The sequence below is a fragment of the Hoplias malabaricus genome, chromosome 3, assembly GCF_029633855.1.
Source record: "Hoplias malabaricus isolate fHopMal1 chromosome 3, fHopMal1.hap1, whole genome shotgun sequence".
In the NCBI taxonomy this organism is placed as follows: Eukaryota; Metazoa; Chordata; class Actinopteri; order Characiformes; family Erythrinidae; genus Hoplias; species Hoplias malabaricus.
Window position 1 is genome coordinate 22,061,929 of NC_089802.1, and position 27,873 is coordinate 22,089,801.

At 38.8% G+C, this 27,873-nt stretch overlaps 1 protein-coding gene across 2 annotated transcripts in view; it reads right to left on the bottom strand.

The window, feature by feature from the left end:
* Nucleotides 1-7,633: 7,633 nt before the first annotated feature.
* The window catches only part of arhgap17a (Rho GTPase activating protein 17a), a 32,539-nt gene continuing 12,299 nt past the window's right edge, over nucleotides 7,634-27,873 (bottom strand). The window contains exons 3-20 of one of the 2 annotated variants that reach the window (XM_066664362.1): nucleotides 20,689-20,793; nucleotides 20,486-20,562; nucleotides 19,495-19,606; nucleotides 19,065-19,141; nucleotides 18,825-18,942; nucleotides 17,218-17,286; nucleotides 17,010-17,091; nucleotides 16,244-16,371; nucleotides 15,101-15,212; nucleotides 14,687-14,768; nucleotides 14,477-14,557; nucleotides 14,276-14,389; nucleotides 14,101-14,192; nucleotides 13,869-14,022; nucleotides 13,225-13,488; nucleotides 11,618-11,742; nucleotides 10,836-11,381; nucleotides 7,634-8,809 (exon numbers count right to left, since the gene is read on the bottom strand). In XM_066664362.1, the coding sequence (XP_066520459.1) occupies nucleotides 8,703-8,809; nucleotides 10,836-11,381; nucleotides 11,618-11,742; nucleotides 13,225-13,488; nucleotides 13,869-14,022; nucleotides 14,101-14,192; nucleotides 14,276-14,389; nucleotides 14,477-14,557; nucleotides 14,687-14,768; nucleotides 15,101-15,212; nucleotides 16,244-16,371; nucleotides 17,010-17,091; nucleotides 17,218-17,286; nucleotides 18,825-18,942; nucleotides 19,065-19,141; nucleotides 19,495-19,606; nucleotides 20,486-20,562; nucleotides 20,689-20,793 (2,445 nt within the window). In that variant the 3' untranslated portion in view covers nucleotides 7,634-8,702. The remainder of the gene's footprint in view (nucleotides 8,810-10,835; nucleotides 11,382-11,617; nucleotides 11,743-13,224; nucleotides 13,489-13,868; nucleotides 14,023-14,100; nucleotides 14,193-14,275; nucleotides 14,390-14,476; nucleotides 14,558-14,686; nucleotides 14,769-15,100; nucleotides 15,213-16,243; nucleotides 16,372-17,009; nucleotides 17,092-17,217; nucleotides 17,287-18,824; nucleotides 18,943-19,064; nucleotides 19,142-19,494; nucleotides 19,607-20,485; nucleotides 20,563-20,688; nucleotides 20,794-27,873) is intronic. The other variant, XM_066664363.1, reaches the window with a different exon arrangement.

The window sequence follows — 27,873 nt, forward strand, 5'->3', positions numbered from 1 at the left end:
TAGAATCTGCCTCAGAGGCAGCTGGATCTGACTGTGTAACATTCTACAGCTTCCTCCAAGGCAGCAGTTGTAATACAAATGGGGAAGAAGGTACTTGAGATTCTGCCTTAAAGACAGCAGAACATTATAACATTCTGAGTTACATTGCCTTCCAATAAAACAAAATACTGAATTTTTCATTTACGACAATATATTGCCCATTTATTTTTACAAAAGCATTTCTGGCAGACAAAGCAGGCAAACTAGGATTTACTAGTTTATGACAGGAAATTTGAAAACATATGTGCTAACTAATTATTCTAATCCCTGCCAGTGGACTGGTAACCAATTACATTTCTCCAGCCTCAAATGCAGTGCTGCCTCCAGAACCATTCTGGGTAGTGATTTGTACACGAGTAAACAATCCCAAACAAACACCAAAAACACACATATATGGGAGATACTAGGTATGCTGGGAGCTCTCACATGAGTCTCATTTTGTACCATTTTGTACCCATATCCTACATTTATTGTTTATAAAAATCATCAAATAAATCTGAGTGATTTATGACATGCTTATGCAATACTATTTTGCAGGTCAGTTTGCAAATGTCTGCATTTTTAGAGCTGCCTTGATAATCAGTTACTATATTACTGTACAAGTGTAAGCATCTAGGAGCAGCAGCTCAGCTATATCGGTACAGGAAAGGAAATAGTTAGCATGAGTGCCTCATTCCCAGCTGAGCCCCAGACTACCTCTGAAAACAAAACAAACACAGTAACCATTTGTCAGGAGCATCATGATTTGTGTTTCCATGGTGATCGCACCAGTTGTATAGTTGCATACAAATACCAAGCAAACTCTTTATTAATTCATGTCCTGTCAAATGAGCATGAACCTGTGATAGTTAGGTGTTCACATAATACAGCTATATAGAGTATGGCATTAAACCAGTGTAAAACCTGAAGGAACATTGGTTGTAGTGGTGACTTAGTGTCTATGAATGTAGAGAAGCTCAAATTTAACATAATCCACTCTTCTTTACAAGGTTTGTTTTCCTGGCAGGGGAGACTGCAATTGCAGAATGATCTATTAAACTGTTGGACTGGCAGCAACTGAACTTAAAGTGCCTTTATTGTGTCACTGCTTCCTTTTATCTCCTTTGTGCTTTGTGTTAATCTGTCTAATGGGTTAAATTGGCTTCTGGAAAAAAAATTCTTTCTTTTTTTCGGTACTTAATGTACATTGTCTTCTCAACAGGGATATCAGCCTCTTTTTTTTGAGATTTTCTCTTGACTCTATTTCAATAGATTTGATCAACTGACTGATGGCTCACTGGTATGTTGACTGGCGGCCTGGGTGTTATCAGGTCTTGCTTTCTTACATCTTCACATTCCTTGCAGTCTCCTTATATTTTTCTTAATATATCCTCTTTTGTCAGTCATTGAAAAACATGTAAAACTTCCAGAAGGTGCTACTGAATCTACTGAATGTATACACTGGTCAACCGTAATATCATGACCACCTTCTTATTTCTACACTCACTGTCTATTCTCTCAGCTGCATTGACCACACAGGAGGACTTTGTTTTTCTACAATTACAAAATTAATTCCAACTGTTGCTCTGCATACTTTCTTTGTCCCCTTTTACCGTTCTTCGCTTATCCTGTTGGCTGGACATTTTTTAACTAGTGGACTATTCTCAGTCCAGCAGAGGGACTGAGGGGTTAAAAAAACTCCAGCAGTACTTCTGTGTCTGATCTACTTGTACCAGCACAACACACATTAACACGTCGCCACCACATCAATCACTGCAGCACTGAGAATGATTCACCATGAAAATAATACCTGTCCTGTGGTGGTCCAGACCATTGAAGCACAGGGTGAAGGGGGGCAAACAAAATATGCAGAGCAACAGGTGGACTTACATGTTTAATTGTAGAACAACAAAGTCCTTCTCTAGGATCACTGGAGCTGAGAGAATGGACAATGAGTGTAGAAACAATGAGGTGGTCATAATGTTATGGTTATGTATTTAACTGACAAAAGCATTTTTTCCTTTCAACATAGCACTGACTATGTTTTTCACCATCTACTATAAATAACATCTTGAAAAGATTCAGGAAATCTGGAGTAATCTCAGTCTGTGTCAGGCAAAGCCAGACACCACAGTTAAATGTGTGTGACCTTCAAACCCTCAACATGTGAAGACATCAAGACACTGTGAAAGTTACATGCCATAGATGGAAAGGGACTATCAATACTATCAAAACAGTGAAGAACGCACAAATCAATAACTGTCATGACCTCCGTCTGCTCCAGTCTGTGCCCTTATAGCCCTAAGCAATGTCTTAGCTTTGTTTACTAGGTCAGAGTTTATTCTTTTAGGTGATTTCATTTGGGATGTTTAACCGCCTGAAAAAGTTCTGCTGCAGTTAGATTCTTTAAATCTCAGTCAAATCACATCTCTTCCTACTAGGTATCATTCCAGAAACATGCAAAAGGCCACACTGATTGATATTATCCCTCATAACTATCAGTCTGGTGTGTTCTGCAGTGACATTAGTGATCACTGCTTTACTGCTTGTGTTTGGAAAACTTGTCCTGTTAAAAAGCCTGTGCAGATCAGCTGTAAACAAAATTTTAAACACTTTGATCCTCAAGCTTTTTTTATATGATTTGTCTAATGTAATATGGTCTAGATTCTGACTATTCCTTCTCTAAATGGTGCATGTAACTTGTTTTATGATGAATTTGGTTCTGTTGTTAACAAGCATGCTCCTTTTAAGAAAACAAGGTTAAAAACATGTATCATCCCTTCCTTTGATCATGAGCTTGCAGTACTTTACAGCAAAAAAAATGCTGCTTGCCATAAGGCACAAAGATCTAAAATTTCCGATGATTATTTAGTTTTTAACAAATTAGAAATAAGGCCACTCAAGCTGTTCGAAAGGCTAAAGCTAAGTATTTTAAGGAGCAGCTCTCTTTTTGTGGCTCTAACCCAAACAAGTTCTGGAAAACAGTTTGTGATCTTGAAAACAAATCTTCTGCTTAGCTTCCTCTTGCACTTAATGTAGATGACCTCACTTTCACTGACAAGGTACAGATGGATAACCTTTTTAATTAACATTTTATAAAATCTGGGTTTAATCTTGAGACCCCAAAACCTCCTTGTAATTGCAGGACCCTAAATACAGTTTTACTCTGCAGTTTCGGTGGGTGAGGTTTTGGATAAATTACTAAAATTGGACACTAAAAAAATACAGCTGGACCCCCTCTTTTTTAGATTGGCAGGTCCCATAGTTGCTGCTCCGATTACTGACATTTTTTATTTTTTCCTTTATACAGCTTAATTTCCAAAAGCAGCTCAAGTACATCCTCTTTTTTAGGGAGGAGATCAGACCGATCTCCATATTGCCTAATTTGTCAAAAGTGTTTGAAAAATGTATAAATTAGCAATTGAATAACTATCTAGATGCTAACATTTTAACTGATGTTCAGTCTGGCTTAGACAAGGTTATGGATGTATCACTGCCAACCTTAAAATTCTTAAAGATTTAATTTCTGCTTTGGATGCCAAACAATATTGTGCATCAATTTTTATTGATTTAGCTAAAACTTTTAAAACTGTTAATCACATGATCCTAATCAGACAGGGTTCAGTGTGTCAAGATGTAGCAAATACTTTCAGATACTCTCTCAGTTAAGAAAGGTGTTCCTCAAGGCTCACTTTTAGGCCCAACATTGTTTTCTCTGTTCTGGACTCATCCATTCACCTTTATGCTGATGATGCAGTTCTTTATGTTGTTGGCCTCTCTCGAGAGGTTGTAATTAATTCACTCCAAGATAGTTTTCTCAGAGTTTAGCAAGCTTTCTCTAAACTGGATACACTCTATCTTTCTGCCATTTGTTTAGCTACAAATGCTCCCTCAAAACACATCACTGTTCTCTTTACCCTTCAGTAAACTGGCCATTGTTGCACACCCGTCATACTCTTCATTGGTATATGCTGATTTACAAAACCTTTCTTGGCCTATCTCCCCCTTATTTGTGTCAATTGTTGTAGTCTCTGTCATCTAGTTATGACATCTCAACAGCTTATCATGCTGAGAGTCACAAAAACAAATACAGTTTTTGGTATGTACTCTTTTCAGTTAGATGCAGCCAAGGACTGGAACTCACTTCAAAAAACACTGAGATTGAGATTATTCTGTGCAATTTGTAATATTCAAGTCTGAGCCTATGAAAACATTTTTTTCTGTCATTTCTGAGGTACCAGCAGAAGTATCTGCCTACTCCTTTTCAAGAGCTGCCCCATTGCCTTTTCATTTTAATTTTGTCTTGCCTTGCCTTCTGACTTATGCATTTATGTGATTAGTAATTCATGTGCCTCTGAATGCTGCTTTTAATTTATTTTAATATATATATATATATATATATATATATATATATATATATATTATTCCCATAAAATGTCAAAAAATAAGTGATCAAATATATACTGTTGTGTGTACATGTCATTGAATAAATATGCACTACAACACGCTCAACTTTTGTTCAGAATCAGTTTCTTATCACTGGTAAAGACGCAGCTTTCCTCTCAATCATTCCCACAGTTTCACAGTGATTTAAACGGTGTGGATGCTGATCGTCCACAGAGTTCAATAGCAAAGCAGCGAAGTGCAGCGAAACGAGACGAGTCATTGGATAAGGGCTGGGCTTTGTCCCGCCCATTGGACGCTCAGCGTCTCTGGGGGTCTATGGGGCAGTGGGCCGGCCTCGGCTGCTCAGCTTCTGCAAGGTGATTGGATGATCTGTCAGAGGCTGAATCCCTTTTTGATTGACAGCGAAATGAGCGAATCAGCGATCCTTTGGTGTAAAGATCCGTTGGAGCATTAAATTTTCATTTTGTTCTGAGTTGAACCAGACTTTCTTAATCCTCTTAGCGGCATTTTCTTTGTAAATAACGACTAGCGACAAATTCTATTTCTGGTGGGTTTTTTGTGCTGCTTGTGTTTGGAGACTGACTTCTATCACTCTTTCTGACTTCTATCGCAGTTTCTGTCCAGCGGGTGCTGCTGAGACCCTCCATCGTCACAAAGCACTCACAGGCGGACACACTTCACATGGGCCAAGGCCGTTTAAGCAACGTAGCTCTGCTGGACATTGAGAGGACACTAGTCAAGTCCATGGAAAAGACACCTTGTTGGTAGGACCGACACATAAACCGACACATTTTATGATGTAGGCCGAAATTGAGCTTCCCCTCCTTGAAATATATATACATATACATATATTTCTTTTTTTTTTTTTTTTGGGGGGGGGGGGGGGGGGGTCAGTCTATATTATTCATCTCTTAAATCCATCCATCCATCCATTATATAACCGCTTATCCAATTTTAGGGTCGCGGGGGTCCAGAGCCTACCTGGAATCATCGGGCGCAAGGCGGGAATACACCCTGGAGGGGACGCCAGTCCTTCACAGGGCAACACACTTTCACTCACACCTACGGACACTTTCGAGTCACCAATCCACCTGCAACGTGTGTTTTTGGACTGTGGGAGGAAACCGGAGCACCCGGAGGAAACCCACGCGGACACGGGGAGAACACACCAACTCCTCACAGACAGTCACCCGGAGCGGGAAACGAACCCACAACCTCCAGGCCCCTGGAGCTGTGTGACTGCGACACTACCTGCTGCGCCACCGTGCCGCCCTCTCTTAAATCACTTAAAAATAAAAAGGAGGAATTTTAATTTTATTATTATTTTGCCTCTTATTATTTTACAGGTTGATGGTAAAGGGTTGGTTTAGCACAAACACATTTTTTCGACTTCAAAAAACCCCTTAAATCTCTGCCAGAGATTTACTCCCCCATACTCTCCCACTAGCTACCGTAAGGCCTATGCAAAACTACTTAACACTAGGACTGGGCGATATATCGATATATTAAAATATATCACAATAGAACAGAGCGGGATATGGAGAGAGGCTATATCGTATATATCAATATATTAAATTTTTAAAAGTCTAAATCTTGTCCAGGGCCATACAGTGCTCTGCTCACAGCCCCGCCCCCATCCACGTTCTCTCTCTCTCTCACACACATACACACAATGGAGCCTAGTAACACACAGCGTGAAAATGAAGAACAGCGGTTCGGTTATATGTAAATAGTTCGGATTTTACCGATCAGATGAGTAGCAGAAACGGCTATCTGCAGGGAATGCCGAAAGGAGGTAGTATCAAAATGCAGGAGTACTTCCAGCCTTCACCACTTACAACAGCAGCACACACTTCTGTATGAAGCTGTTAAACACAGAGGCGCTGCTGCTACTGTACTGAAGTGTTCACGTCCCAGTACCACTAAACCAGTTCAGACAGCATTGCAAGCTTCATTAGCTAACGCTGTGCCTTACGAAATGGGTACGCTCCCCGTCTCAACAGTAGAGAAAAAGGCTCCAAAGGCTGATTAAAACTCCTGACCCACGATACCAATTGTCCACTAGCAATTTCTTTGCATGAGAATCGCTGCCTAACATGTACATATAAGTCCGACAGACCCTTTCCAGCCGACTCGCGAGAGTAAACCATTTTGCCTTGACAACAGATATATGAGTCACAGGTGCGACTTGACCATATATGAGCGTTGCTAACCGCTTTACTGAAGATTGGGAGACTAAAATGTGCGTCTGCAGACGACCTATTTCCCAGAAGTCCACACTGGGAGCACACACCCGAAGCCTTCACACTGTTCTTAAGAGCACTTTATTACAGACGCTGTAGGTCTGTAAAATAATAAATATTTGCATTGCACTTCAGTCTATATTTTGATAAATAAATGTTTTCTGACATTTTTTTCTTTGCTTTACAACTGAAAGTTAAGACACCCAATAAAAACCTTTGTCTTAAACATAGATGGACATTTGATTTTCATTTGATTATTGAGAGATGAAATGTTTTTATATGTTCATAAAACCTTTTTTCACATTATTTTTCAAAACATATATCATATCGTATTCATCCAGCTAAAGTATATTGAGATATGATTTTTTTTTGTTCATATCCCCCAGCCCTACTGATGACTGAAGGATGGAAGTATTTTATTATTTTTTTTATTTCATCCAGTCTGTTTACATGATGTACAGGAGTACACACAGGAGGAAGCACTTAGGTGAAGCCTGCTTTACTGGAAACTGACTTTTTAAAAAACAAATCAACTTTTTACTATTTTTGCTCTGTATGTTTTCTGTTTAGTTTAATAGCACAGCTACTGATTGTTACGCAGAAAAGAACATTATTTAAGGAGCATTATTATTAAATATATATATATATATATATATATATATATATATATATCTCAATAGTTTATTTTTGAGCAATGTCTCATGGACATCTGCAGCTGAATGTTAATAAAAGTTCCTGTGTGACATTTGGGGCATGCACCTTTGACTCAGAAGTGCCTTTTTGTTATTATCTCACGAGAAGAATAATATCGAGATATATATCGTATATCGCCACTCAAAATATCAAGACATTATTTTTGGTCCGTATCGCCCAGCTCTACATAACACCTACACCAGTTGTCCAGTGAAGTGCATAATTAAGAAACATAACCAGAGTTGCAACTGCACTTTTTATTAATTCATCTTAAAGCAGTAATATGAGGCATGTTTTTTTTTTTTGTATTTGAAGCAAAATTGATTTTGTTTTACAGCTTCTGAACTTAAATGCAACTTTGAACATTGAGATATTCAGTTAATTTTCTAAAGGTAAGGCAGCAAGGTAAAGGCAAGGCCAGTGAATACAAATGCTTTAGTTTGTCCTTAGTGTCTTCATTTTAAGTGCAACACAAGTGGCACATGTTTTTGTGTCACTTGTTTCCATTCAAGATCGTTACTGCTTGGAACATGATAAAATATCCTGTAAAACCCAAAAAAACATTGACCACTCAACCAACAATGACAGTGGATCCGGCTCTTTATCAGTTTGCGGTTTGTCAGTTCAATCATTTGATGAACAGCTGAACATTGGATTTCACATTAATGATTCAGGATTTCTTATACAGATATTGAATGCTGTGAAATAATGATCAAATCCTGATGACATAAATGCTCAAAAAGAGGGGATGAAAGAAATGAATAACCTTGTGGCATGTGTATACCTTATACTATAGGTACTATATTGCATGAAATTCCACTAATCACAATAGGTATAATAAGGTTTGCTTCAAAAGAAAACATAGAAAATTGATATATTTATTTAAGTCTTAGGGATTGTGTAGATGAAAATAGATATATCAAGATTTAGGAAAGTTTTAAAAGACAGAATTATAGGTATATTAGCTGACTGGAAACCAGCAGTCACAGGCTACACTTAAAGCCACAGTATATGGTTGCTACATGCTATTGTCCATAATCCAATATAGTGTGTGTTTGTGTGTGTGGTTTTTTTAATTTTAAATTTTTTTTTTTTTTTTTTTAACTAAGGCCACTTAAAACACACCAACAAGTACCTCAAACCAGCATATTTCTGTCTGGAAAACAAAACCCATGTGATAGCCTATTTTACCACATCCGTTCCTTAAATTCAGAAAATGGTTCTAGAACATCATCCACTGATGTCACTAATCAACCCAAATCTCTTGGAAAATGCAGCCAAGTAGATGAGCACTTTGGTAAGTGGGTGAGAAGAGCAGCACTAGTTACAATCCGTTCTTCCTTACAGAATAGTACTCTCAGAGTCCAGGTCAGCATCTTTTAGCTGGGTGACAGGCTGGAGATCTGTAGCAAGGTCTTGACCCAGCCCTTTCAATGGCATCCCTGCATCTGCAAAAATAGAATGTTATATCATATGCAGGCTTTAGACAATTTTGCAGAGCATAACAATACAGCTAACATAATCAGAGTTGAAAGAAAAAAATGTTGTATAAAAACATATGTATACAAATGTATAAATATAACTAATAAAATGATTAAATAATGAATACTGAAATTAAGAAGTGCAGTGCAAAAAACTTCCTTCCATATTCCTTGTTGAGAATATGCTGTGTGGGTTTGTCTGCTGCTTTTCGCCAGTGTGTGTGTGTGTTGAATGTAAAGTGTCCTTGGGTTTCTAGAAGGGCGCTATATAAATGTAATGTTAAATAAATAAATGGCACTGTCAAATGTGTCACTAACTTAGCTAAACCAAGCACCTACACATGCAGACTGCTTCTACAAACATTTGAGAAAGAATGGTTCGCTCTCAGGAGCTCAGATGCCAGTCCAGTCGTAAAGTTTCCTTGCTACTAAATATTTCATAGTCAACTGTCAGTGCTATTATAACAACCTGAATGTGATTGGATGTGAAGAGGTGTTCCGGGCATGTCCAACGGGGAGGAGGCCCCGGGGCAGACCAAGAACACGCTGGAGAGACTATATGTCTCGACTGGCCTGGGAACGCCTCGGTATACCCCCGGAGGAGCTGGCGTCGGTGGCTGGGGAGAGGGAGGTCTGGGTTTCTTTGCTCCGACTGCTTCCCCCGCGACCCGGATAAGCGGTGGATAATGGATGGATGGATGGATGAATGTGATTGGGAACAACTCAGCCATGAAATGGTAGGCCATGTATATTGACAGAGCAATGTCAGCAGATGCTGAGGTGCATAGAGCGCAAAGCTCACCAACTTTCTGGAGAGTCAATCGTTACAGATCCCTAAACTTCATGTGACTTTCAGATTAGCTCAACAGTAGTGCATAGAAAGCTTCATATAATGAGTTTCCATGGCTGAGCAGCGGCATCCAAGCCTTACATCACCAAGCGCAATGCAATGAATCGCATGCAGTTACATCATGATTCTCCGTCTGGCAAGCCGATGGACGAGTCTGGGTTTGGCAGTTGCAAGGAGAATGGTAGCTGTCTTACTGCATTGTTCCAAGTGTGAAGTTTGTTCGGGGGGTGGGTGATTATACTGTGTGTGTTTTTTTTTTAAATGAGTTGGGCTCAACCTCTTAGTTCCAGTGAAAGGAACTCTTAATGCTCTTAATACCAAGAGATTTTGATTTCATGCTCTCAACTTTGTGGGAACTTTGGGGATGGCCCCTTATTGTTCCTACATGACTGCACACCAGTGCACAAAGCAAGGTCCATAAAGACATGGATGAGCGAAGCTTTGAGTGGAAGAACTTGAATGGCCTACACTGTCCTACAATGTCCTGACCTCAACCCAACAGAACATCTATGGGATGAATGAGAGCAGAGACATTGAGCCAGGCCTTCTCGTCCAACATCAGCATATGACCATAAACAAACTCCTAAGCTTTGTGGAACGACTTTCCAGAGGAGTAGAAGCTGTTATAGCTTCAATGAGTGTGCAGACATATTAAACCCTATAGAGTAAGAATGGGATGTCACTCAGTTTCATGTGTGTGTGAATGCAGATGAGTAAATACCTTTATAAGGTATGTGCTATTTTTGAATCAATATTATTTAAACATGGAGATGGATCATGTAAATTTGGGAGTGTATATCACTTGGAGCTGGTGATCAATACAAACAAACTTTATCACATTAGGCACCTGTTTGCTTGTGAACAAAAACATTCAACATACAGTTGACAGAATCAACTGGAACTTATCTTACAAGAGAACCTTGAAAGAGGCCACTTAAGAGGCCAGACCTCAATGCCACTACATTTAATAGTGCTAACTCTGCTTGGGAAATATAACTGAAAAACTGAGGTATTTAAAAAAATAAAATAAAATAAAATAAAGGCCCAGTACTACAGTTGCTTGCAACATGGTGAAAAGTAAAATAGATGATTATTAAAAGAAACACTGATTTGACAGTAATTATTTGTAACAATGTATCTCACCTGTAAATTTGTGAGCAGTGTTATAGATGTCATTGATGTCAGTCACTGTGCCTTGAGGCTGGGGTGGAGGGGGCACAGTGGGTCTATTACGTGGTTTAGGCACAGGCCGAGGCCGAGGCAAAGAGCCTGACTGAAACTGTGAGGGAGTGTTGGTACTGGTGTTGTCAGGAGAAATGACCATTGGTGGAGGTGTGTTTGGGGGGGTGGGAGTGTTGGGTGGTGAGGGATGTTCTGTTGACTCCCCTTCTGTCTGCCCTAGAGCTTTGGGTTCGAGAGGTGGTGTGACTTGGGAAGGGGGCTCAGGTGGCGGATGATTAGGTGCCTGGATGGGAGGCTGATTGTTTGAATGGCGCCGAGGGGTTGTGCCAGTGTGCACTGCAATCTGGGTCGGGCTCAGACTAGTCGAACAGGGACTAGAAAGAGGCCTAGGAGATGGAGAAAGGGAATGAGGTGTCCCAGGGGAGGGATGTGGAGCTGACTGGCTGCTCAGCTGGCCTGAAGGTGGGTTAGCAGGTTTAGGAGGAGCAGGAGCTGGCTTCTTTGTACCTATAACAAGCAAATTTGAAAAGGTATTTGTTCAGCAATTTTGTTCCTTCAGCATTCATCAAATATTAAACAAAATATTGTAAACATATTTGAGTGTCAAAAAAAACAAAAACAAAAAAAAAAAACACTGCACTTGCAGTTGATAAATAATAGGAATAAAATCCCTGCAGAATTCCATTAATTAAGTTGGGGGTGTGTTTACCTCATGTTTACAGACAATGAATGAATGTGTTTACCTCTTCGCGCTGTGAGAGGGCTAGGGCCCGATGATCCTGTTGCCTGGGGTGCCACATTAAGTTGTGCTGAACCTCCAGTACCATTTCTCTGAGATGGTGTGGATGTTGTGTCACGTATCTTTGAACTGTAAAAGAGTGACAAGTCTGAAAATCACCCTTTGAGTCAAATGTGTTTTATGCAATGATTGTGAAGATAAGACAAGGACACGGCTAACCCTGTTCACTCTAGAAGGGTACAGTTACTGGCAACAGAATTGCGATTCTCTCTAAGAGACACAACAAAATAAAATGACTGCTTGTGACAACCCCTCAGACTAATCATAAGCAATATCACAAGTGGTCCTGAACAGTCCTGCAAGACAAAGATGAGTCTCTTCCTAGTGTTAGGCATGATAACCCAAATTGCGTATCAGCAGTTGAGCTCCTGCCTTTGAATATACACCTACAAGGTGAACAAAAAATATACAGTGGTTTCTCTAACATACTGGACAGTGAGTGGGCACAGTGCTTAAAAATTCCAGCAGCAGTGCTGTGTCTGATCCACTCATACCAATACAATAAACCTAACCCTGGCTCTAACCCACTAACAAGCCACAACCATGTCTAAAGGACAGAACTACAAAATGCACTTATATTTTAAATGGAGCTCTTAACATGGTAAATGAAAATGAATGCAGAATTTCTTTTCAGCAAAAGAGGCATTCAGAGGTCCACATGATACACTATATTGCCAAAAGCATTCACTCACCCATCCAAATTATTGAATTGTGTTCCAATCAGTTCCATGGCCACGGGTGTATAAAACCAAACACCTAGGCATACAGACTGTTTCTACAAACATTTGTGAAAGAATGGGTCGCTCTAGGAACTGTGCAACAAGTCCAGTCGTGAAATGTCCTCACAACAAAATATTCCAGAGTCAACTGTCAGTGGTATTTTAACACAGTAGAAGTAATTGGGAATGTCAGCAACTCAACCACAAAATAGTGGGCCACGTAAAATGACAGAGCATTGTCAGCAGATGCTGAGGCACATGGAGCACTGAGGTCGCTAACTTTTTGCAGAGTCAATCACTACAGACCTCCAAACTTCAAATGTCCTTCAGATTAGCTCAAGAACACTGCATAGAGAGCTTAATGGGATGAGTTTCCATGGCCAAGCAGCTGCATTCAAGCCTTATATCACCAAGTGCAATGCAAAGTGTTGGATACAGTGGTGCAAAGTGCAAATGTCAAACACCTCCCTTATTTTAAGATAAAGTCGATTTTAAATACCACTTATACGGTATTACCAATATACCATCCAACCCTAATAAACACACTCCTAAACCTTGTGGAAAGCCTTCCCAGGTGGATAAAGAATGGGATGTCACAAGTTGGTGTGCAAAGGCAGATGAGAGAATACTTTCAGCAATATGCCGTACTTGCTCACTCACAATAGGCACAATAATTCTCTTGCAAAAGATGTAGGCTGAATTGCAAGAATGTAGAGAGAAAATGTGTACATACAGAGGAAAATAAATAAATAAAATAGAAAATGTATTTTTATTCCAATGATACATTCACATGTTCCAGAACCTATGAAGCAGCTCTATACCCAGCTCTTACCTGAGATCCTCAGTCTGTTGGGCAAGAAGCTGTTGTGCTGCTGCTAAGGCAGCCATCCCCAGTGCCAAGCTAGGCTGACAAGCCTCCGCTCCCAGGCCTGCCGGTGTAGGCTGCTGCAGCAGGAGCTCAGTAATAGGCTGGACTCCTGCAGTACCTGCAGCCTCCACCGGGGGCAGAGGGGGCTGGAAGGCAGGCGAAGCATGTTGCTTTCTACTTAGCGTACTGCCTCTACGTGGATTGTAGTCCATTAATTTGTTAGAAGAGCTAAAGAGAGACATGAACAGACATAAAAGACACCACCAGTGCTAAGATGTAATAAAGGAAGCACTACTATACTGAAGGTAGGACAGAGGAAAAAAAAAAGGGTAGCCCAGAGATCCCATCACCACCCAAAATTAAATCAACAGAAGAGCAAATGTTTGACTAATCCCAAGGGAAATAAAAACATTTGTGTCTGCATTGCGTATTGAGTATGTTAATAGTTTTGATTAATGCAATTAGAATTACATAAATGTAATTATATAAATTATATTATATATAATTAAATTATATTATATAAATTATATTAAGCATGAAAAATTTACCACCGAGTGCACATTATGGTGGGTAAGATTTTGCATAACATTTAACACCAAGAAGCTTACCTATCTCGTTTAGGTACGTCATCTGGTCCCACTATACTGTTAGGTCTCCTCCTTTCTGTTGTGCCAGTGTCATGGTCAGGGACATTCAAGTGGTTGACATGATTTACCATGGGTGTCGGCATTGAAAACATGCCTGATACATTGAACTCTACATCTAAATAAAGACAAAACAAATTATAGACATTCTTTTCAAACACAAAACTACATAGGTATTATTGTTTAGGCATTCTACCTTCAGGGAAAAACCAGTCCACATGCTGAATGATGGGTTCAATTATAGAGACCACATGAACAGAGGTAGCAGCAGCCATCTCTGCTAGGCTCCTGTGGTTAAAGACGCAAAACTTGAGACAGAGCCTACAGAGTTATTTCATTAACAATGCACCCAAATATATATTATCTCTTACCCCTCTGTTTTGGCCCATAACAGATTTGGTCCAAGAACAATGGCAATATTGCTTGGAGTCATCTTGTTTATCTCACTTTCTTGAGCAAGCTTGGCAAGAAACTTCACAAGATATCTTTTGAAACAAACATTGACAATTCCATTTACTTGTGTCTTATTGTTACAATTAAATTTAATAGACTTGATTGGTTGTACAACTCACCTAAAGTTGGCTTTGTTGTTCTTTGGTAATTGATCACAGACCAACCACAAAGCTTGTAACCTTTTGTCTGGGTCAGGCACACTACAAAAAGAACAATTTTATTGCTTTATTTTATTTTTTAAGTAGAAAAAAAAGAATTGTAACATAAATGTTCAGTCCTTGTTGCTAACTATCTAACTGTCCCTGCTATTATTTAACTATTAGACTTACTTGGATGCCTGAATCCACTCATCGTAGAACTCATAAGTCATAAGAGGCTCCGGTAACTCCCTTAGGTAGGACTTCAAAGCCCCTTGACAAAAAAAAAAAATATAAATAAATAAAAATTAATCAATTTGTTGTATAATTCTTCTTATACACTACAACATTTATAGTTAAAACAGAAACTCCCAACCTTTTTTCCCCCCAACAGCATGGACCAATACACATGACAGACAGTTGTCATGGACCAGTAAAAAATTAGAAGGTGGGTGTTCAGGGTTATGGTAGTATAACAAACCTTATTTGATATAAATTTCCATATAATTTAATGGATTGACGCAAGTCTTTAATTTAATGGCTATCTAATAATAGCCATTGCTTGGGAAGATCTATGTAAGAGAATAAAAAAAATAGTTCTTATACCAGCAACAGCATGGGGGTCAGAGTAGAACTCTTCCAACTGAGATGTTGAGCAATCTAGTGCTGCCTTCAGCTTCTTCAATTTAGAGGCTCCAGCAGCTATTCGGAAAAGACCCTGTGAATAAAAACAATCAGACAGGTTTCAAGAAAATGCATTAAAAAAGTGCTACTGCTGTATTTGAAAATGTTAGTATTAGTCTAGTTAACTTGTTTTTAAGAACCAATTTATTACAGCACTAGAAAACAGCATTTCTCAGACCTAAGGACTGAAAAAGTAATATTTGAAAATTTAATATGGTTAAAGAGTAAACCTTACAGTCTGATTTGAACGTTTTACCAAATCAACAAAGGTAAATGCAGAAATTGTAAACATCGGGCATTCAAAGGACTTTAAGGGCAGTGCGTTTTGAAGTTCATAATGCATTTTTCTGTGCCCTAACACAGAGTATTTTCTTTCAGTGGCTGATTTGGGTGGGGGAAGCAGTGGCTGAAGCTAATATCTACAGTTTTGTCCCTTTGTTAATTTTGTGGAACAAAAACAGCTGCACCAACCACAGGGTGTGAGCTGCGGCTCAGCCAGCGGGTGTGACAGCCAATGCAGTGTTATTTGGGAACTTTTTTTTATTATAAAAAAATAAAAGTCTAAGTGCCTCCACTAGTTATTGTCATAATAATCATCATTATTATTACTGTGATTATTACTGATGTTTTTTATTCAAAATGATGAGAATAAAATTAATATTTGCATGAACTAAAAGGAAATAATTTAACTTGCTTTCTAACCAAACCTACTGATCAAGTATTCAGTTTAAGCCAATCTCTTTTGGAATTGTGCCACTCCTCACCAAATATTTGCCTCTTTGCCAGTTACCATTTTACTAGTCTATTTTTCAGCCATGGCTGAGCCTGTACCATGCTCTTTTGCCTTATTTCTGTGCAAAAAATAGTGCCCTATGTGTCATGATGAATTCTTAATGGACAAATTATGATGTTACAATTGTAATGCACTTTGACCAAACATGCATTAGGCTGCTAATAATTTCAAATAAAACTCACTCAATACCCTCCAACACTCATACTCATACAGACAATACAAACCATCTGTTCATTTCAAAAGTAAAATGGGCTGTTTCCAGTTTCCCATACCTCCTCCTTCATGCCAGTCTCTAAAAGCATCATCACACAGGCCTCTATGGGCAGAGCTATCTCTCTGCCACTGCGCTTAAGGTGCTCATCCAATCCTGTTCCAAATGCAGGCTTCTCGTTCCATGAGTCTGGTCAAAATCAGATACATACAAAATTATTTAAAGAAAAACAATGCACGACAGTATGTAAATACTACTTTAAAGCCAATGTGTATGTTATGTATATGTCCTTTTATGGAAAGATATAAAGAGGACAAATTTTTTGCCTAATTATTTATCGCAATTTTTTACGGTCTTTTTCCATGGGGTAAAGTGCTATTCTTTTCATGTATGTATTTAGATGAAATTCAGGAGTCACCTTGCTTTCTAAGCAATACTCAAGCCTAATCCATTCATGTTCTTCCCATTTTCTGCTTATGCCTGTAGCAGGGTTGATGAACATGGTGGGTGAGATATGAGAAGTGTGACTCACACTCCAATTGCTGGCACATTGAGAACGTCCGTCTCGCACAACATGTACTTATGTTCTCGCAAGAGACCTCATGATAATTTACAGCAATCGGACTGAATTTATATGCACAGAAATAAATGGTTACCAAAAGAGATCATCCTATTAGGGCAAATAAAGTTATTAGTTGTTAAGTGCAATAGGAGTGGGTGTAGAATTATTTAGCATTTGCACTGCAATTGCTGACAGTTGCTCAAACTGTTCAAATGTGGGCCAACTGTCACCGAAAGACACTAACAATGGTCAGTAGATATCGCACCTTGCTGTGCCTGAATCGTTGGCAGGACATTTTCCAGCACAGAGAGAGATTTTCGGTGGTAATCTGCTTGGGCCTCTAATAACTGAAAACAAAATATATTAAGTATGTATATATTTTACTGGAAGATTAGGGTAATAAAAACAGTAACTGAGAGACACATTAAATGGCACAAGGGAATTAAACACAGAAATCTACAACATTTTCTTACCATTATATAATAGCAAGAATAATCCCCTTCTTTTGAAAAGAAATTGTACAAGTCGGCAGAAAGTTGATCCTGAACAGAAGGCAGAAGGCAAGCATTAACTTTTAGAAGTGAATCATAATTATATTTGAGTACAAATACTACATTCAATCTAAACAATACTTTAGTAAAATTATACATATATTAAAGCTTTACGTGTCACAGACCAAACGTAGCAACTAAAGGTTAAGACAAGACTTTTTTTATCCCAGTACTTCCTGTATTTTGAGATATTTTTAAATATCTAGGGAGAGTTACAGTAATAAAATGGATCAAACAGAAAGTGGTGTGTCCATTCTGTGGGGCCATGATATCATATCATCTGAGGACAACTGTGAAAATCCTAACTATGCACTCACTGAATGCCTGTAAATAGCTTTTTGTATGGGTTTGAATGTACTGCCTCATGCAGGCAACACATTTCGCAAGCTAGTTTATGTAAAAAAGGAATTATGGAGGCTAGTTTTAGAAGACTCAACCTTTTAAGCAGTGGATCTTGCAAGAGTCCAACACCATAATTTAACAAATTGTTGTCAGACATTTATCCTCCTTATTGAACATCCTATCTGGTCCTATTAGGGGTTTGTGCATATCAACAACACTCTAGACCCGTGGTGGCCGAAAAACACAAATGATGTATTTGAGTTAAAGTACAGATACCCAAGGTAAAATATTACTCCAGTAAAAGTAATAGTCCTCTGTTTAGATATTCATTGAAGTAAAAGTACAAACGTATTCTCCTTCAAATATACTTAAGTATCAAAAGTAAAAGTATCATAATTATTTATGGCTCTAATGTTTTATTATGATTTTTGTAACAAGACTCTAGAGCTTATTTTAGGTAAAAATACTTCAGAGTCACTCGTGGTTCACCAATATTTCAATACAAATATCATTGTTTAGTGTGTCACTGATGTCTATTTAAAGTATCATAACGCATAAAACACTGAAGCAAACTGTATGAATTGGGTAGAACAGAACTGCTCTGAAATTACATTTTGCGAACAAACCGTTTTGGTTCAAGATTCACTGGTATTATAGTAATAAGTTTAATAATAATTTAAAAAAAATCCCAGTGTCCCAGGGGTGCTGTGGCAGGTTCCGATTCTCATCCATCCTTTTGTCATACGCACTTCCCAGCTGGAATTTGACAATGCTGCACTGACGCTGAACTGGAGAGCTCTGTCTAGGCCAACCCACTTTAAAAATAAATGCGCACTGTAACCTGATTGGTGTGATTATGTGCTTCTTTCCTTTTGAATTTTTTTTTTTTCATACATGCGTGAGACAAATGTAATAACTTTTCCTAATGTAGTGGAGTAAAAAGAAAAATAATTGAATTTAAAATGTAGTGAAGCTAAAACAACTTAATGACTCCAGTAAAGTACAGATACACAAAAAACCTCAAACACCATAACGAATTACATTTACTTTGTTACAGTCCACCACTGCTCTAGACTACTGCTTTAACACAGAGGCAAAAATCAAATATTAATTTAATGTTAGAATGTGCTGATGAACTGGTCTGTTAGGTACACAGAGATATGACATGGCTGCTAGTGAGAGACTACCTTGCACAATTCCATTTTGTTCATTGCTTCGTCCATCTCTTCTTTAAGTAAGTCTGCCTTGGCTGTCAGTGCTTGTGTGTTTGTTCCAGAGATTATAGACTTGGTTGCTTGCAACCACCTGAGGTGCCGATAACAGAAATTACGAAAAGGCTTTATGAATGGCTTTCACATAATTGACAACTGACATGAATTTAGTGACAAATCAGCATTCTCAGTATTTGGTGCCTCAAACATTATTACCTCGCTCGAGCAGAATCATAATCTAGCACCAGTTTGGCCAGCTGTCTCCTCTGTTTCAGTATGTTTGGGATATCCACCTGAGAAAGAGTGAACATACACACACACACACACACACGTTGATTATATTAAGTGTACAAATAATTTTTAAAGCAATTTCTTTTGTAAATTGCAATTTTAGGGTAACTGTTGTGTAATATTAAAAATGACAGTGTATTAACAGTTAGAATTGAATTGTATTTTATTTGATTGATTTTTAATAAAACAACAAATATCATTTGTAATATTATGGAACAGTTACCATAACAAGACAAAGACTCTTTAAAACATATGTTCAACTAATAAATATATAGTCTACTTTTGAATAGGAAAAGTCTCTTTTTAAAACATCCTTAAAATAATTTGTAATGTGTAAAAGGATTGAAGTACTTACCTCAGCTAACTGATTTAGTGGGTCTAAAATGTCCTTCTCAATCTGTACCTCATGCTGCATTAGCTCAGACGCCAGTCTGTTCTCAGCTTCTCCACACACTTCCATCATTTTCCTAATGAGAGCGAGACGAACCAAAGAAAGAAGCTGATTTACACAATGCCTTACAAAAAGTAGTTGATCAGCAAGATTTGGTGTCTGACGTCTTGTTAATGCAATGGGGCTGTGAGGCTACTGTACTTAAAAAGTAAAGGAAGCTGTAGCTTAGTAGGTTGACTGGCTACACAAACATGCCCACAATTTTGAGTGAACTACTGGGCACCCTGTACGGCTTGTTTCCCCTGCCTTGGCCTTGCCCTGTCTCCTCTCTACCAAATAGCTGATGTGTGCAGTGTGCGCTATTACAGATAGGCTGCTGTCCCATAATCCAGGTAGATGCTGCATAGTGGTAGCAATTAAAGTGCTAAAGAATGTAATGTGACTTAAGTGTCTAAACAAAGCACTATATTCACATGTATGTAAATAATATAGACTGCTAATACAATTAAGCAGCTTATTTTAAATCCAATTGAAAGACCTATCATTTGGAAAAATTCATATTTCCAAATAAATCTAACCAATACACATATCATCCCAAGGATGTATAAATGTTTTCCTAATTTGATATCACCAATCTGGCTTGCTTATATGTTATGTTATTGAATTTTATTGTTTTAAATGTTTGATTGTTTTAGTTATTCTGTGCATTTTTTATACAAATACCTACAGGTTAAAGAGTTTGAATCCTGATAAATCAACCATGTAACTACAGTGCAAACCTAAAGAAGGCAATTTTGGAAGCAAAACATGCCTTGGCTGCCTGAATGAAGGTAAGATAGGGAGCATCTTTTGTAATTTAGTTTTTTGGCCAAATTACTTTTTTTGTGGCCAAGTTATTCCACTGAAAGTTTCACTGAAGTAATCAAAGAGTAAGTGGAAAAAGACACATATTTACCCAATGAGAGACTCTTCCCCTAGTTGACCTCCACCATCTTGCATGGTCTGTGACAAAGCTGTTAGTGGGAGCTTTTTCTACAAATCAAAAGATACAAAAACTCTTACAACATGTACAAGCTTACTCTCAATATAAAGTGAGAAGAGAAAGATCATGAAAGGCTGGGTTAATTTGCATTTTGTTAGTATGCAAGTGGCACGTACATGTCTCTTCTCCGCATCTGTGCCTATGTGGCCCTGCAGACATGCGACCAGTCTCTTATGTGTGTTGTGGGAAACGACTCGCACCAGCTCCATACGACGCTCAATCTGTACAGAACATATCCATATCAAACCAGCAGACTACTCAGTACTCCAGTTAAAAAAAAAAAAAAAAACAGAGGCAGATTACATAATACCCTTAAAAGGCCTTAAGATGTGAAAATGACATTCTAGAGAACATACTGTACACTGCAGTTACCTTTGCCAAGAATGCACAAAGCATTCACACATCAACAGCTATTCAGTGTCAAACGTAAATGTTATTTTTAAAATGCACATTCCCCTTCTACATACCATCTTAAGCAGGGTTAAACACACATACAATATGCTTTTTTAATGCCAAGTCACTAGTTCATGCATGATTTATCATAAGCACCCAAGACAAATGTAAAGTAGACCAATCAGCCACAAAATTAAAATGATGAATGTACCCATTTTTATCGGTTCCATTTACCATGTAGGTGAACTCTACAGTACTACATTTGAATGTACAAAAAGTAAAATTGAATATTTTAGTTGCCTGCTTTCTTTTATTTAATTTAATAATCAGGACTCCCACAGGACCACAACAGGGATACAACAGCGGTGGCGTGTTCGTGTGTGTTGCTCTATGAATGGTTCAGATTAAGACAATATTAAGGCTAGAAGTTTTAAACACATACTGGTCAATATATTATTAGGCACATCTATCTCGCTGATCCACTTTGTAGAAGCATAAGCAGATAGAGTGCAAGTTGATCGCAATTTATCATAGCTGCGTCATTCTGTATTTAGTCCTGACCAATAGTGCTGCTGCTCTGTACTTTCTCTGCCCTGTCTGAGCCAACATGGCGGCAGTGCTGACAGTTTTGTTTTCAAAACTGAAGATATGATATTTCATGCAGATTACAAATTACAGCACAAGATTTACACTATAACAAAGTATTCTGTTGTGCTACCTTGTTTAAAATATACTTTTATAAGTACAGCTGCCTAAATTAAACAATAGATAGGCTAAAAGAAGCATATCAGAGGATGCACCCAACAGAAGTACTTTCTAGACACCCAAACCTATTTACACTCTTTGGGACGTTAGGGAGTCACTTCAACCACCATCAATACGCAGCATTCACCTTGATGGAGCAACAGCAGACAATCTGCCCCAGTGCATTCACCAGACATCAGCTGGCAAATGTGGCAGATATGCTAAAATTGGTGACTAATACTTTTTCACAGCACTATATAACATTTTGACACCACCATTGATAAACTACTGAGGCCTTTTTTTCTTACACATTTTATCATCAACAATAATACCACAGTCAATTGTACAATGAAATTCAGTTCAAGTCAGTGAACAGAGAGAAATTAATCAATAAACGCACACAAAAAAACTGATTAGATAGATAGGAGAAAAATGTTATTTGTATTCCAAAAACAGCAAATGATTTCATAAATTCCTCAGGCTGGGAGATGAGATGACTACCTATTCATGCCGCTAACCACTCCCCCCACCACCTCTTACATCATTCACACTTCCCAAGCCCCACACAGCTAGGTCAGACACACATTCCACTTGGGCGTCTCCTGCCTTAGCTAGATCTGCATGGGAAAAGAGAGGGACTCTCTACTTGGCACAGGAACAAGGGGAAGCCAATGACTGTTGTATGTTCTTTATGTGCTTAGGGAGATCCTGTTCAGAGGTTGTTTGGATTAACTGATGCTAGGGTCATTAAAAAAATTTCCCTGTTTCCATCACAGACTGAACACTGGCCTGTACAGCACCAGACTAAACAAGCCCAAACAATGGGCTACAGCTTTTCCAACTGCAAAGTAATCAATAGAAGATCATTTTTGTGACTTACATAGAAAAGGGAAGCCATCTCAAAGTGACCAGTGAACATGTCTGGACAAGAACACAGAAGAATCTTTCGTCAACACATGGACTTCATTCAAAAAAGAAGGTGGCTCTGGTCATAAGACATGATGTCACTAAAAGTAACCACCCAAAAAAAAAACAAAAAAAAACAAAAAAAAAAAACACCTTTTTGATCCACATACTTAAAGAAGGTTCTTCTAGGGTTCTTTAGTTCGGGCAACGTTACTTAAAAAAAAAATAAAACATAAAATAAATAAATAATAATAAAAAGAATTTGTACCTGCACTGAAGAAAAGATTCTTCAGATTGATGAAAACTGTTTTGCAACACCTTTTTGAAAATGGTTTTGTATAGCACCAAAAAGGGTTATACTACTGTTACAAAGTGGAGACATCCATAGCAACTGTTGATAGGTTGTCTCTCTAAACAAAAGACATTTGGCCCCATGAACCTGCAGTATTCTGCACTCACCTTTTGATATCTTTTGAAAAATAATTACATTTTGTATTTCACACATTTTAAAGTGGAAAACTGTATTTTTAATGTTGGGACCATAAAAACAAGCACTGGGACTTTTGCTGCAGTCTCCCATTAGGTTGAAAGAGATTTTTGTCAAAGCTCTACAAGGCTTATACAAAAACTACAAAACGTACACTGAGAAAGGATCAGCCTGTAGTAATATTTATCAAAGAAAATTAGACTAGAGTCTCTGACATGACTTTAGGAGCTGTGAATATGTACATAAGCCCTGAGGGAGTTGAGCTATGCTTTGTCTTATACAGCTAGATGTGGTGTGACCAGACACTACTGCTCAATGCAGAGCACCAGGTGGAGCAAAGGGGGCAAGCCATTTTGACAATCATAGGAAATGTCAACATGATTTGTGGGGAACATGTTAACACATTGGTGAGAGACTGTTGAGGACACAATGAACCAAGTCAAGCAAAGGAGCTGTGAAAAAATCCCAGTGGCAAAAATATACTTGAATAATATTTCACCCATAAGTTCCTTACACTGTTCATATTTTATTAATTTTTGTTTGTTAGTTTACACACTGCAATCACATTTGCAAAATCAAAAAGTGAGCTCATCATTTCTCATCTTATTTTGCCAGACAGTACACAGTGCAGCATTCTGAATTATGGCACTTTCAGGGTGTGGTTGTGTACAGTGACAGGTATTGTTCACGTCATTTCTTTCACACACTCTTGAACCCATTGAGAGGAAACTGTTTGGAATGTATTTGCCTAGAAACAGTGACTTCAACTGTTGCAACAGAGTGACTTTTAGGTTTTCCATCATTTGAACAAAAAACAAGGATTACAGGCTTTTTACAAAGCAGGTCATATTCACTGATGTGTCTTTTAATCAATAAATAATGAGAACTAAGGAACCACAAGTAACTAAATCAGCTCTGTTTTACCACACACAGACAGGTGATGTTTGATTAGATGCCTGTAAACAACAATTAGTGACACAATGTAAAATGCCAATAGATAGTGTTTCTGTCACACAGTTCCAGGGTTCTGGGGTTGTGGGTTTGAGGCCCGGTCTGTGAGGATGTGTTCTTTTTTGTGTTCTTTGCTTTTCCACCGCATGAGTCCAGCTCTACTCAAATTGGCTTGATTCGGCACGGCTCAGCTCGCTTAAAGAGGACATATTATGCAAAAATCCCCTTTTGCATGCTTTTATATTCCTACTTGGAGTGTTTATATGAGTAGTAGAGACCCAAGTATTGAAAAGAAAAAAAATCCATCCGTTTTCTGTAATGGTGCTTTTGCACTGCATGGGTCCGGCTCTACATGACTCGACATGCTTTAAAGCTTGTCACTTTTCAACTGGCACAGTTCCCCTGCAAAATTGAGCCGGTGCTGTCGCAAAAACCCTCTGAAAAGGGATTACATGTCACCATTTAATAGCTACTCTGCCTGGTTGGAACCCGAAGTGAGCTGCGACTTGAATCTTACCCGGTTCCAGGGACCACATTTGGACAGTGGAAAATCAAAAGAGCCATGCCGAGTCAAGTAGAGTCGTGAAGGTTCCATGCAATGGAAAAGCATCATAAGTCCATTGAAAGATTTTGGGATCAGGAATCATATGCATCTATGAGCCATTTGGATGGCTCCCTTATTGTGATGGCACAATAAGGAAATTTGCATAGAATCACCCTGGCACTCACCTGCGTAAACATGGGACAGGGGTGTGGCCAGCAACAGCTTATTTGCATAAAAGTGACAGAGCCCTTAAACTACTCAATCTGAAAGGGACTGAAACCTATTCTAACTTAAAAAGAGGTATAATATGTCCCCTTTAAAATTTGTTGACACAAAATGGAGCTAGTGATGTTGCAAAACCCTGTCTCTAACAGGAATTGCGGGCTTTGAAAACCACAACGGCAGTGGTAAATTTAGGCACTGTTTACTCATCATGGAGCCGAGTGTTTTTGTTTTTTGGACTGAACATGGCTCTGCACCCCAGTTCTAACAGATCAGTTTTCCTTGTTGCATGTTCGGCTTTTGCAGGAAATTTTCATCTCCCATCATCCCAAGCAGTGTAAAAACCTCTTCAAAACACCTACTTGCCACGGTTGGAACCAAGCATGAGCAGACTCTGAAAAAAGTGCCTGGTTCCAGGGACCAGATTTTGACAGCAAAAGAGCCATGCTGAGTCGTGTAAGTTCCACGCGGTGGAAAAGCACCATTTGTGTCTGGTTTCCTCCCATGGTCCAAAAACACACATTGGAAGGTGGACTGGTTAAGCAAAAGTGTCAATAGGTGTAAGTGAATGTGTGAGAGTGTGTTCTGCGAAGGACTAGCACCCCTTCTAGAGAATGTTCCCGTCTTGTGCTCAGTGAAGCCAGGTAGGCTCCGGACCAACCTTGACCCTGAACTGGATAAGTGGTTACAGACAGTGAATGAATAAATGGTGTTGAAACTAGCAGGTGACACTGCTACAAATCACATTCTTCCATAGACTGGTTGCTGTGATTCATTGGCAAGAGAAACCGCAATAGATTTTCTCAACTTATGCAAATGAATTATAACACTACGAAAAGATATTGTTCACAGCTGGCACCAACAAATTCTGCGGCCCAATCATAGACAGCTTCTGCTTCTGTCTCCCCATACGTTTTTTTTCTGAGCGTGTACTCACACTTGGCCCGACCGAATAGAACCTTGGAGTACAGTTGCCCTCCCTACCCACTCCTCTGCTGGCTCACACTGAATTTTACTGTTCTGAGCCTGAGCATGCTTACGTAATCATGGCACTTTTGCACAGCATATTAGAGTTAAGGTTTGTATTTTAAGGATTGTATTGTCAGACCTTCTGGTGATCTTTAAGTGCGCCTACACGCTACAGGCAATGCAAGCGGCCTAAAAAACACACCCACAAGAGACAAATATGGCACAATATAAGTGACTTTTTACCTGCCAAGGTCAACTAGGGTAACACACATCATACAAGTACTTCAAGAAAACCCAATAAAAACAATATATAATACTTTATTTATTGATATAAATGATCCAATATTATGTATCTGTGAATGGCAAATTGTACCTCGAGAATTAGCATGGTGAAATTAGAACATTTTCATGCAGCGTATATGAAACCATAATAGCACATTATCTACACTCAACAACAACCCACTTTCCGCTTCTCCTGCTGTGGCATCACAGATTACTTTATTAGCAGCCAGGACCTTCACTGCTTCTCCCGCCTCTCTGTCTACCAGGCAGAGATACTGGAAGAGATGGAGGTCACAGCTGCAATCAGGGTCCCCAAATTCCAAGCTTTTAGAGGAAATATGTACAGTCATGGACTTCACACACAACATGCAATGCCATTTAGAGCTCTGGATGCTCAACACAGTGAAGCTGGAACGGCCCTCAAAATACTTTTTTGATACAGCCAATACAGTTTTGGCCTCCACAACTATCGGGGCCTATTTTCCCAAAAACAGCTTAGTGTTTAAATCATTTTAACAGGGACAGAAATATTGCTCAGTGTGATGCTCACTCTGCCACTTAAGCATCTCCTTTGTTTTAAGATGCTTTTGGGAAACCCAGCCCTATTCTGCTTCCCTCTCAGTGTAATGTTGTCTCCCTCTATGGAGAGTCTGGTGCCTTTTGCCACTTAATGTGGCCAAGAACTGCCTACTACTGCAGGGAAAGAGATTTGACTGTCATGCAAAAGGACCAACCACAAGTCTTCTATTTTGGCATGCTGTGTAGGAGGAGGCAGTCTCTAGGATTCACGTGAGACCAATAAGAGTCATTACAAAACGATACACAGAAGTGTACACTGATGTACAGAGGATTCTGCCTGTTGCATTCTGATTGACTCTGAGAGTGAGGCCAGGTTAGTGCACTGAAAGTATCAGACTTTCCATCACTTTTCCTCAATAAATGAATGACAGCATATGTTATACATGATAATGAATGTGTAATTATTTTGTCACATGATAATTGGGTTCTGTATCTATCTACACTCAATATCTGGGCAAAGGCAGGGACACTACAGTCCACCACAGGGCAGTCACTCAACACAGACAAACTTGTGGACAACCTGCACCATCAATCCACTATATTTTGGACTGTTGGAAGAAACCAGATCACCCTGATGAAACTCTAGGTGACTACCTTTAGCAACAATTCCATATGTTACTGTTTTGATACACAGCAGATCCTGAAAACAGTCAAAGTCCTGGGCTGCCCATGGGCTGCAGTGATGCAAGGTTTTTGGTGCAAGTGCTGATCTAAGGTAAGCGAACAGGAAAGATGGATAGATTTATCTCATACACAGCTCTTCTCTCTTCTGCTCTTACAGCACCCAGAAGCACATAGTCCTATCTCATCACTATGTCATCTCTAGATGGTCAGTCTCTAATGTGGAGTAAGTAAGTCCCCAATATGGAGGCTGCAAGTCATGAATTGACCAGTTCACCCGGCAGCCATTTATAATATATTTTCTACAAAACATATTTCAAATGAATGATTTGGCTTGCTGTGGTCATTTATAAACTGATCAGCTATCCTTTACAACTATGTTACTCATTGAGCCCAATCCATGAGTACCCAAATCACCACATATATATATATATATATATATATATATATATATATATACATATACATATATTTAGTCTCAGATACACACCGAATGCAAGATTGTTCAGACTAAAAAAAGAGGGCGAAGACATGTTAGCCTTGTGATTGGTCAGGGTAAAGCTCTCTCAGGAATGAATGCATAAAAAACTGAGAGAAAGATGT